The sequence below is a fragment of the Neolamprologus brichardi genome, chromosome 7, assembly GCF_056152115.1.
Source record: "Neolamprologus brichardi isolate AB-2024 chromosome 7, ASM5615211v1, whole genome shotgun sequence".
Taxonomy (NCBI): domain Eukaryota; kingdom Metazoa; phylum Chordata; class Actinopteri; order Cichliformes; family Cichlidae; genus Neolamprologus; species Neolamprologus brichardi.
Window position 1 is genome coordinate 69,683,349 of NC_142110.1, and position 12,744 is coordinate 69,696,092.

At 43.3% G+C, this 12,744-nt stretch overlaps 1 protein-coding gene and 1 pseudogene across 1 annotated transcript; one reads left to right on the plus strand and one right to left on the minus strand.

Moving 5' to 3' along the window:
* The first annotated feature begins 1,650 nt into the window (after positions 1 to 1,650).
* Positions 1,651 to 3,087, plus strand: LOC148102356 (syncytin-1-like; annotated as a pseudogene).
* An 8,161-nt stretch (positions 3,088 to 11,248) lies between these two features.
* On the minus strand, positions 11,249 to 12,467 carry LOC148102357 (uncharacterized). The gene is made up of 2 exons (XM_087842744.1): positions 11,961 to 12,467; positions 11,249 to 11,866 (listed from the first exon to the last, which is right to left on the minus strand). The coding sequence occupies exons 1-2, from the start codon at positions 12,465 to 12,467 to the stop codon at positions 11,249 to 11,251; spliced, it is 1,125 nt and encodes a 374-aa protein (XP_087698870.1).
* Between the last annotated feature and the right edge of the window lie 277 nt (positions 12,468 to 12,744).

The window sequence follows — 12,744 nt, forward strand, 5'->3', positions numbered from 1 at the left end:
CTTCTCATGAGTGTAGAGAGCACGTGGAGAAGGAGTATAAGCCCAGGGATGACTTAACAGATGTGCCACTTGGTGAGGGAAAGGTTTGGTTTGTTGATGGTTCGAGTTTTAAAACAGCAGAGGGACAGGCTAAAAAAAGTTTTGCTGTAGTAGATAATGAGAAAGTTATCCGTGCAGGACAATTAGCATGTTCCATGTCTGCTCAAGCAGCAGATAGTAGCTTTAATGGAAGCATGTAAAGCTACAGAGAGACAAAATGTGACAATATACACTGATAGTCAATATGCATTTGCTACATTACATTTCTTTGCAGCGCAGTGGGCAAGACGAGGTATGACAACCTCGACAGGGAAACTTGTAGAACACGCCAAACTCCAGCAAAATCTGCTGGAAGCAGTATTATTGCCCAGTAGAATTGCCATTTGTAAATGTGCAGCACATACTTGAGGGAAAGATCCAGTCACATTAGGGAATGCCTTTGCAGATAAGATCGCAAAAGCGACACCAGCACACAATGCCTATTGCATGAGATGTATTGGCAGACATGCAGGCCCACTCACCTACTGCAGAAAAACAGTTGTGGCTCACAAAAGGAGCAAGCTTGCAAGATGATGTGTATTATCTATGTAATAAACCAATACCGCCTAAGAATTTATATAAGACTGCTGCGATTTTGAACCATGGGCCGTGCCATGTCTCAACTGGGGGGATGATGGTAGAAGTAGAGCAACATTTTCATACTCTGGGATTTAATGCCTTTTCAAAACATTTTGCAGATCATGCATGATATGTTGCAAGCACAACTCTCAGGGTAATTTGAGACCTAAGAGAGGGAAATTCCCCACACCCAGTCACCCATTTCAAGTTATTCATATGGACTTTATAGAGCTGTCCAACTGTAATAACTATAAGTACTGTCGAGTGATAGTGTGCCCTTTTTCAAAGTGGGTAGAAATTATCCCAACTAGGAAAGCAGATGCTATTTTGGTTGCCAAAGCAATATGTAAGAATATTATCCCAGAAAACGGGATTCCAGAAACTATTTATAGTGATAATGGCCCCACTTTGTAAATGAAGTGATTGGGTACATGGCACAGCATCTAGGGATAACACTAAAACAACACTGTTCATATCACCCACAAACTGCAGGGTTGGTAGAAAGAACTAATGGGACAGTAAAGCTAAGACTTAGGAAATCAATGGAAGAGACAGGCAGGACATGGTTAGACTGTATAGAATTAGTTAAGACGTACATGAGGATTACTCCAACAGAGAACGGTCTGACACCCTTTGAGATCATATATGGTAGACCATTTAGAGTTCCAGTTTTCTGTAGTGATGATAGAAAACCAGAAGAGGAGAACACATTAGCAGATTGGATGCTTAAAATGTTAAAAAGTAAAGAAGGCATGAGAACAAATGATCTGCCAGATGATTCTGTTTCCCCACAGGAGCAGAGCCCTATTGGGTGCTGTTGACGACGCCCACAGCGGTGAAGATTGCAGAGAGGCCCACTTGGATACATCAAGTGCACTGCAAGAAGGTAACACACTTCCTGGCCGACACTGAGTAATGGTGTAAAGTCCAGGGTACAAAGGGGGAAGAAAGCCTCTAGGGTGAAGAAACCAACGGACCCAGGACACATTTAGAATGGCTAAGAATGTGCTGTGCACCTCCTTGAGCCTGTTAGCCCTGGTTGGGTTGACAGGAGCGCACTGGGACAAAGCAAATCACACCCAGTACCCGCATGGGTTTTCAACCAATTACGGGTGGCAGTTTATGAACACAACCGCTCACATAAACAACAAGACTAATTGTTATGCTTGTGCACACATGCCACTGTCTACACATTCTTCTAGGCTATGGCTATATAGCTAACACTGACAACTTCTCAACTCCCCTGAACTTGAATGGGAAGGTTGATTCGCCAGTAGATGGAAAGGTGAGTTGTTCTGCTAAGACAGATCTGCTGGCCTGGCCCCAAATATCTGACCCACTGCCAGACATTATACTGCTAAACAAACTGGAAGCAGGCCAATTACCAATGTGTATGAAGGGCAACGGGTCAGTCCAGGTTGGGGATTTGCCATGGCATTTGTGCAACGTCGCCTATTCTTTTTGCCCTCGTTTGAACAGAATTAAGTGCCTGACATGTCTGATGAATGCCAGGTGTGCGAGTGATGAAATTCAGCGAGCAGTAGACTGTGCATTTGACTCCTCATACGAAATGGCAATTACTGAGGTAAGACAGAATGTGACCATTGCTCAACGATCGCACCAACACCTAGAGGTATGAGGGTGGTTGCAGACTGGTATTTCTTATGTGGACATAAGGCCTATCCATCTTTACCAGTGCAGTGGGTTGGTCTATGTGCACTCGTGAAATTATCTGATCATGTTTTCTTCATGGAGAGAATTGAACACCATCCAGAATTAAAGACAAAGAGAGACATACTGAGCGCAAGCACGGGGCTCACGGATTCAATAGTGGTCCTCTGGGAATTTCGCATCTGGGGACCCGGAGCCAAGTTCTTACAAGGATTGTTCCCATGGGTTGGGGTCGGGAAAGTTGGAACTCATGTAGAAATCAACAGATATGCACTACTGAGACACATAAACTGAACCCAAAGCCTTGGGACAGCCTTAGCGGAGAAGCAAAAGGCCATTAGGACATTGGTATTGAAAAACAGACTGACTTTGGACTTGATAACTGCATCGCAAGGAGGAGTATGCAATTTGATAGAAGAAACATGTTGTACGTTTATACCAGATGGATATACAACTGGAGGAGACATTTATGAAGGACTGCAGAATTTAACCACATTGCAGAAATACATGAGGAATCACACACCGGGAGGAGATGCACCACAAAGCTGGATAGCTTGGTTAATGTCTGGACCATGGTGGTATCTTCTTTTGAAAATATTAACTCCTCTTCTTGGACTGTTAACATTGACTTGCTTATGTATAGGATGCATTTTACCTTGTATGAGATCAATGCTAACTAAAATGATTTCTAATACATTTGTTAACTATGTACTTTTGCAACAATATGAAATGAATGACATGACAGAAGCCTGTGTATGAATGACGCCTGTGCTGAAAATGTCAAGCAAGTGGTGCATGGCTGAGAATATATTACACAGGAATAATCTGGAGCATAAAAATGACAAAACAGGAGGAAAATGTTAGAGTGAATTGTTAAATGTTGTCATTTTTATGCTTACCATCTCTACATTGTTTCAAACTGTGTGATCAAAGACATTCCTTTGTTCCCCTCCCCAGCCTGTCAAATGGTGGGGGAGGCTGTAGTGTTTTATTACAGGCACATCCCATGTGAAGGTTCTGTTTGTTGTTTAGTAAACTTCCTGCCCCTTATGGCCTCACATGTGTTGAGGAATTGAGCCATATATAGGGTGTGGGGGAGATTACCCTTTTTATGACCAAGGATGTTGTTAAAGACAGTTGTAATCAGAAAGCCACACACACACAACACACAAACACACACACACACACTAACACACACATATTTACACAAACACACACACACACACACACACACACAGTGCCTTGTTTTTTGTAACCATAAGGGGGGGGGGGGGGGGGGGGTGCAATGGGAGGTGCTTGGGTGAACTGAAACTGTTTAAAAGGAGGCAAGTGGAGGCCTGAGTCGAGGTTGTCTGTGGTGGGATTCAGAATGCTTTCCTGAGACACCGACCGGGGCCTCCCTTGCGCAAGTAAAATTGACTGATCGCTGTTGCCTTGCTTCCTTCCTTCACGGGAATAAGTCTCATGAGTCAGGGAGGTCTAAGTTTAGACCCGACAGTCACGCTCGTGTCCGGAGTTAGCGGTGTTAGCCAGGACTCCGTTAGCAGTGGTTCCCAAACTTTGTTTGCCAGGCAACCCATTGTTTTACAAGAAAAATGTTCGCAAAGCCTTCAGTTAATCCAAAATACTGCAGCAAGAGTACTGACAGGGACTAGAAAGGGAGAGCATATTTCTCCTGTATTGGATTCCCTTCATTGGCTCCCTGTTAAATCCAGAATTGAAATTAAAATCTTGCTCCTCACATACAAGGTCCTAAATAATCAGTGATAGGTTTGTAGCTTGAACCTATTCGCTGGAACGTTGAAGACAATATAATTACACAGCAAAGCAAGACACGAAGTAGGCAAAGTTCTTTATGTTTCTCGTGCACGGGAGAGAACCGGACAAACGCCGTTCCTTCGCTTGACCCCAGTTGCTCTCGTCCGCTCCCCCGTAACACTGCTCTTTTATTGAGGTTACATGAATATGCATAGGTTCATTAACATACAATGTCTACATACAAACAAAGAGTACCTTGCCTGTGTGTGTGTGTGTGTGTGTGTGGGGGGGGGGGGGGTCAGAGTGTGACCCCATAAATGACTTCCCTAAACCTGCTGGTCTGGAAGTCCAGCAGTTCATCTAAACAAAAGGCACTTAGCCTAAAACAGATATAGCCACGTTTATCCTACCATAAAACAATAAGAGAAGGTATGACCTCTCCCATGCTCCCAGAGTGTGGGTGTGGATGCCAGAACACTGGAATGCGCACAAAGCCTTTGCAGACTATTAAGGATCACACATCCTATCACTACACAATCGATTATACACCTCTACCAATCTAAAAGTAATTATAAAACTCTAAGCATATATAAGTAGATATTTCTAAGCATAAATGACAATCAACATTACAAAACCTAACAATCAGGCCCCATCTTATCTTAATGACCTTGTAGTACCATATCACTCTATTAGAGCACTTCGCTTTCGCACTGCAGTTTCACTTGTTGTTTCTAGAGTATTTAGAAGTAGAATGGGAGGCAGAGCCTTCAGTTTTCAGGCCCCTCTTCTGTGGAACCAGCTTCCAGTTTGGATTCGGGAGACAGACACTATCTCTACTTTTAAGATTAGGCTTAAAACTTTGCTTTTTGCTAAAGCATATAGTTAGGGCTGGATCAAATGACCCTGAATCCTCCCTTAGTTATGCTGCAATAGACGTAGGCTCCCGGGAGATTCCCATGATGCACTGAGTTTTTCCTTTCCAGTCACCTTTCTCACTCACTATGTGTTAATAGGCCCCTCTTTTTTTTTCTTTTTTTTTGCCTGTCCTGTTTAGCTCTTTTGCCATCAGAATTATTGTCTAAAGGCGAAAAAAGATGCCCAACGGATTTTCTTTACCAAATTGACCATCCCAGCTTTGCCGTAATGGTCCATTTGATTCACCTTTTATTATTTATTTTATTTTCACTTGCTGAATACGGGACAGACTTGACTGGGGGAAAGAAAAGGGAGAAAGAAAGAGAGAAAGAAAAACAGTTGAGAAGAGGGACGGGGGAGAAGGACAAAAAACAAAAACCAACAGAATAAGCAGAAAAAAAAATACATATATTAATCACCTGGATCACCTGTTGAGAAAGAAAAAAGAAAACAAGCAGAAGAAAACGAGAGTAATAGAATAAACAACATCACAATGATATATGGGAATATGACAGTAAATACTAAATATTAAACATTATTGTGCAGCATGTAAGATTGACAGCGCACAGTGTGCCTTGAGGTAGGAGCCAAAAAGGGTGTAGTTTGTGTGTGTGAGCACTCGTGTGTACACCTGTGAGCATGGACGCGCTTGTTTTTAAAAGGTTCCTTCATGTAATGATCTGCTAGAGGGTGTGGGGGGGCCACAGCCCCGTCCTCCACGGCATGAAGCAGGTATGGAGGAGATCAAAACTCCAGACATCCAGAGGCCCCCAGAACACAAGAGACCAAGGAAGACCAACAGAGGGGCAGCTGAGCCACTGTCCCAGAAAGAGCTGAGGAGAGTCCCAGATGAGGGGTCACCCAGCAGCCACGGAGCAGAAGCCGGGGGGGCTGCAGTGACGTGCCCGTGAGCTCCGCCGGCAGCCAGCTGTGCCTGAGTGACCGACCCCCAGGCCGAGAGGCCGGGGGCACCCCACCTCCGAAGTGTCCCGAGCGAGCCCCAGGCTCCAGGCCCCGATAAGCAGCCGCCAAGGAGTGAGCCGGTGTGTACCTGGACACCCATCCCCGGACACAAAGAACCACCAACGCACCGATGTCTGAGGGAGTCCGCCCCCGGCAGGGGAAGTGGTGGGGGGAGATAGGCCTCCAAAACTTGGAGGGCCTGAGATGTCCTCAGAGAGGTGGCGTCTGATACCCAACCTGACATATAGACACAGACATACAGGCACACACAGATACAAACATATGACCACCTATAGCAAGCACTTTGGCGACAGTGGGAAGGAAAAACTCCCTTTTAACAGGAAGAAACCTCCGGCAGAACCAGGGTCAGGGAGGGGCGGCCATCTGCTGTGACCAGTTGGGGTGAGAGAAGGAAAACAGGATAAAGACATGCTGTGGAAGAGAGACAGAGATTAATAACAGATATGATTCGATGCAGAGAGGTCTACTAACACATAGTGAGTGAGAAAGGTGACTGGAAAGGAAAAACTGAGGCGGGAGCCAGTGGAGGTGGAACAGAGACAGAAAAGAGAGTTGTTCACCCAAACTTTCTGAGTCCTGTTGGTCAAAAAGTCCAATATCCACAGAATTAGCTGATCATCCAGGTGAAATCAGGTGGAAAGTTTAGTGGCCAGGATATGAGGCTGCAGAGTGTTGAACGCTGATGAGAAATCAGCAAACAGAATTCTGGCGGAGGAGTCAGGGTGCTCTAGATATTTGTGGATGGAGTCCAAGATGAAGATTTTTGCATCATCAACACCTGTGCGTGCATGGTAAGCAAACTGGAGCGGGTCCATCAGGGGGTCAGTTGCTCTTACGATGTGCTGTTTTATGATCTTCTCCATGGCCTTCATCACCAGGGAGGTGAAAGCCACAGGATGAAGATCATTCAGAGACTTTGAGTTGTTTCAAAGTTGTGGTGAGGGCTCTCACCACATCCTCAGTCCTGAAGGTGAGTGCAGAGCTGCCAGGTTTGAGTGAGGATCTAGACTCCTCCAGCTGGGTGATGCGGTCTGTCTCAAACCTGGTGTAGAAAGCGTTGAGGTCGTCAGGGAGGGAGGAGGGATTGCTACCCTCCACCTAGATGGTTCTGGTGGTGGTGACTGCAGTATTCTCAGAGGCCATGATTTTGAGGCCCTGCCAGGCTGAGTGGAGGTCCCCTGTGGTGAATTTTTTTTCAACTGTGTTTTTATACTCCAGTTTAGCTGTTTTTATGGCCCTATTGACCTCCCTGTTGACCTCCTTTTTGTCCAGTGCAGAGCCGGTGAAGAAAATCATCTTTTTTTATTAAGGATTTCCTTGAGTTCCTTGGTGAGCCAAGCTTTGTTGTTGGGGTAGATGGAGAATGTTTTTGAGGGGATCATTTTGTCAACACAGAAGGAGATGTATGATGTCACCGTGTTGATTTGTTCATCGATGTCATCAGAGGGAGAAAGAAGGCTGTTCCAGTCAGTGGCTTCAAAACATCCTTGTAGGGTGAGGATACTTTCCGCTGTCCACTGCTTGATGTTTTCGGTGACCTTTTGACAGGGGATTTCTTAAAATCACCCACAGTTCTTCAGCTGAGACACTTGAATTAGAAAACGCAAACACTGCAGTTGTCTTTACTTGCGAGGACAAGTGACAGAGCGCTCCTACACGTAAGAGACACTCACGGACTTGCGCTTTGTCACCATCTGCTTTCTTTATTTATACAACAGGAATTAATACATTCGTTCAGTGACATGAGCATGTGCATATGTGATTGTGTGTGTATGTGTGTGTGTGTTTGTGTGTGCAAAGTCATAACTGCTTGTTCAACTTCTTACTATCGCTGTGGAAAGATTCAGATACAAATATCAGAACACGTTTCATAAAGAACAATCAGTTCTGAGCAATGAAAAAAACAATCAGTTCTAAACAAGGAAAAGGTCATCATGCAGTATTCTATCATCAATAAACTTATATCACTTAAAGCTTATACTGACTACTCAGTACAATTTTCCATTGACACCTTTTTAATCCCCTTGATGACTGGGGTGTAAGCAGGGGCCAGCAGGATGGTGTGGTGGTCTGCTGAGCCAAGAGGGGGGGAGGGAGAGGGCTTTAAATGCATCTGGTACAGAGCCATAGCATTTATCCAGAGTCTTCCCCTGACGTGTGCTGCATGTAACATACTGCTGGTATCCTTTAAGCAACTTGTCAGGGGGACACTTGTTGAAATCACCCAGGATGAACTGGGAGAGTCCGGTGATAACTGTTCCAGTTTGTACAGAGGGTTGGTGATGTACTCTGTGGCTTTAGCTGTATCAGCTCTGGGGTGGTAAACCAAGATGATGAAAAGCTGTGGGAATTCTCTAGGAGAGTTGTAAGGGCACAGGGAAACAGCCAAAAGCTTGATGTCTTTAGTGCACAGCTTCTCCCTCACAGTGGCTGTAGAGCACCAGCTGTTGTTTACATACAGACACATGCCGCCGCCATGTTGCTCGCGGTCTCTGTCCAGACGAAGAGCTGATGAAAAGCCATCAATTGACAGCGCGCTGTCGTCATCGCTGTTGTTTAACCATGATTTCGTGAATGCCAGAATGGAGGCAGTTCTGTACTCATGCAGCATTACTGGAAATATTCAGTGTTTATTCGCTGGTTTGTCAGTAGCTACTCCTTAAAAGCAAATCTACCATACATCTGTTTGTCCGTCACCAGTTAATTCACGACACCAGTTAATCTAGAACACCGGCCCCAACCTCATAGCCCTGATACGATGGACTCTGTGAAAGGTGATGTTCTTCACGGTGTCCTCCGACAACTTCAGGTGGGTTTTTTAATGAAGCTTTTCACCGTTATCTGTGAATGTCAATAGAAAATTGTAGTCAGTATAATCTTTTAATAATATAAGTTTGCATGTGATAGAATACTGCATGATGACCTCTTTATAACTCAGACTGTTTTCGTTCACTGTGACCCGTTATCATGCAGGGAAGGAGCAGTACCTGCTAGATAAGAGCTTAATAAGCAGTTTCACTTTGTACCAGGTAGAGGAGCCTCTCCTGGCACACGCGCACTCACACACTCACATATCCGCACATGCTCACGCATCAACATTCCACTGAACAAATGTATTAACTATTGTATTACTCTTCTTGTGTATAAATAAAGACCAGGGCAGTGGCAGAGTGCAAGTCTCAGAGCCCTCACTCCAAGAGCGAGTGCTCTGTGGCTGCCCTTGCATGCAAGTAAAACTGTGTTTCTCCTCTCTGATTCTCAGCTGAAGAAGTGTCTTAGAGTACATCTCTTGACAGTGAAGGTTCTCAGTCATCCAAGCTTCTTCAGTTCTAGGGTCAAATGGTGAAGAGTCCCAGATTTAAGCCCTGTGGGAGTGTCCCCCCAAGAGGGACAATGGACCCTCTAATGATCCTCTACCTAATCACACGAGCCAAGGTGTGAAGATGGGTGTAGGTCACAATCAGCCAAGGTTTCAGGTGAGCTCATTGTGAAACCTAACCCCACCCTATCATGTAATTTCCTGAGGTCAGATGGCCCAGGATCTTCTTTCACTCCTCTTTCATACCACTTTCTTACAGTGTTTCACCATTGCTTTTGCATCCTCTTCAGCAGATTCTGAGATGCCAGAAAACACAAGGTTATCTATCATGCTATGGGCTTGCAGATGAATAACAGTCTTTTTATTTTTTATGTTAAACTGGGTCACATTCTCGGTAAGAGAGTTGACCGAGTCCCCATAGCGTGACGTTTTCAGCAGCATTTCCACCTGCTGCTGGCTCAACTCTAGGGATTTTCTCAAAGATTTAAATTCCCTGTGTAAAATCTCCACCAGGGACAACCTTACCTCGACGCTGGACAATCGCATATCGATTGACTCCAGTATGCCAGTCTTTGTTGACAGGCGATGTTGTGCTGGGGAGTCTGCCTGGTGACATCTTTTTTGATGGCCAGGGATTACAGGGATTACATTACTATATCCTCAAAGCACCAGTGAATGTAATCTTGGAGAGCGTCTAGACTCTGCCCGCTATTCTCCATGGTGTTGAAGATGATTAAGCAGATGTGGTTAGCTAGTTGATAATAGTTATTTGACAGTTGATGAGTACATTTGGTATACTTGAAACTTGAAAAAATCTTTGTTAAATTCTAAGCTACCATTCGTTTTCTTTCCACCAATTCTCCGGTGTCTGACATCACCTACAACATCCTCTGTCACTTACCTTTTCCCTTCACTTCCAACACTTTGCATTATTTTTCTTCACATCAATATATATTTCACAAGTAAGGGTGATGTGAGCTGCAAGTGGTCCCTGGGACGCAAGTTTGAGACCCCTGTCACAGACAGTCATTCAGAATGATTGGAAGTGTTTTCTATGGAAGTGTTCACAATACCACTGAAATTTTAAGAGGGTTATTTGCTTCATATGGACTCCCAGAAGAGCTTGTTTCAGACAATGGACCTCAAATTGTGTCAAAAGAATTCAGTCATTTCTTTTTCAATCAAAGGCTTCTGTGTGACCAATAAAACAAGGATTCAGTTTAGTTCAAATCTGATTTTTATTGTTGAGACAGCTAAGGTTCAATAAAACCATAAAATGATAAAATAAAATAATACAGAAAAGCAATAAAGTGAGCAAGTACCATAGAAATCAAAGAGACACGAACATCAATGGCTCCACATCCTAGAAATGCATTCATGCATGATTGGATTGAAGACAGAATAATGCTAAATGTTAAAATTAATAATGTTAAAATTTTTTGCTGTTTTAACTTAAGATCTAAATATCTGCAACATTTACAAGCATCTTGCAGTTTCCAATTTTGTATTATTGTTGAGACTAAAATGATTTTTTTTATATCAGTGCCAAAAGAGGGCAGCATAACCTTATGTGACTGTAAACCAGATTTTACATTTATTGTCAAAACAAACTACATTAACTAAATCCTAGCAAGTCACTTTTCCTTTTGTTTCTTTCTTACTTCTTTCTTACTCCTAAAAGGGCTACAACAGTACATACATACAAAAGAAATTTTGAATATTCTATTTGCCATATTGCCACAGTCCATGATACAGAAAAAAATGCAGATACTTTCCTTTGTCACTAACGTTGTGGGCACCAGGGGACACGGATTTTCACTAAAAATACATAACAATCCATTGTTTCAAGCTAAAAGCACTTGCAAGTACAAGAACAGAAACTCACATGCGGTCCATTATTTTTGTTTTATTTTTTTTGCAGCTGACATTTCAGGTCAGAAATGGTCAGTTATTACTAATGCCTGCTGCTGCCTCTGCTGGAGACGTTGCTGCAGATGTTGCTTTGCCCTCCTTTGCGGATGTTGTTGTGGTGCAGATGGCACCACCTGCTTCAGCTTCCATGCCTTCTGCTTCTATTCCAGCTTGTACACTAGGTTCCATTAGTTCTTTCCACTTTTTTCTAGTTTTTCTAGAAAGTTTTGGTTTTTGCAAGCTTTCAATCATAGATACAGGAATATCTCTAAGCTCTTTTATCCATTGAGCTTTATTTTCATCTTTATTTTGCCCTACAGGTTGCCCTCCATCTGCAGGTGGCCCTCTATCTGCAGGTGGCCCTCCATCTGCAGGTGACCCTCCATCTGCAGGTGGCCCTCCATCTACAGGTGGCCCTCCATCTGCAGGGTGCCCTCCATCTGTATTTTCATATATTTTCGCAAAGATGTTCTTGGTCAGCTCTTCTTTTGCTACTTCTGTTAAAATCTCTTTCAGTATCGTATCACCCTGTTCCAAGATCACTTTGTCATAAACAGCTCTTCTGCTACAACCGCATGTACAGCAATCACACCACAGTGACATCAGGGCAATCAGGAAAATGATAGACAAGAGCATACCGAATCCAATGGCCTAAAAAAGAATCATCAAAGATCAATTACAATAAGACAAAATTGTTAAATGCAGAGGAAAAAAAAAAAACTACAAAAAACCCCCAAACACTCACCCTTGATGTGTTTTTTAGAGAATTAATGGTCGCATTTTCCTCAGCTGTGATGTTGGTTTTATTTTTGCAGGCCAACTGTGATTGTACACATGTACTGCAACAGCAAACATACCAGTCTCCATCAACAAGCACAGAGACAGACCACAGCAGACCAATGCAAAATGCCTTGAAAATATGCTTCCAGAAAACGCCACATAACTGTGTCCTGCAAAGCTCCACTGAATAACGACAACAACGACGACAACAGTCAAAATCACCATGACATTCCTTCAATTTCAATTGACGACATGTATAATTGCAGGTCTTCTGTAATGGCTTGTCTATCCAAAGTATTAATAAAAAAATAATTAAAATTGGCAACAAAATGTATGTGCTGCAGTCTAGACCTACATCTTTGCAAGTGCAATGCATATCACGATCAAGTAAAATACTGTAAGTAAAACTGCCAACGATGGTAACAAAAACACCAAGCGCCGTAAAGGGAATATTTGTCAGAAAGTTCCTCATCTTTGGCAGACAGTTTGTATCTGATGAGCACTGCAGCTTGGAATGGGAACAAGGATCAGCAAGACCACAAGCATTTCCCTTTTGAAATAAAAAGAAAAAAAAAATTGTTCTGAAGGGGTGGGACTTTGTGACTGATATTTCTTTCCCAATCTTCATTTAGTATGAATGTTATGAATATTATTGAAATGGTCAACGTTTAGATAGGAGACTTTGAGAGTGACCTGGAACCTAACAGTCTAATATTGTCATGTTGATGCTGAATTTCATAAAGGGACCA

Excerpts from the sequence above, each read along its gene's own strand:
- LOC148102357 (XM_087842744.1), bottom strand. The coding sequence starts at position 12,467 with ATGAGGAACTTTCTGACAAATATTCCCTTTACGGCGCTTGGTGTTTTT. Across the intron at positions 11,867-11,960 it reads CTCTAAAAAACACATCAAGG|GCCATTGGATTCGGTATGCT; the intron begins GTGAGTGTTTGG and ends ATTCTTTTTTAG.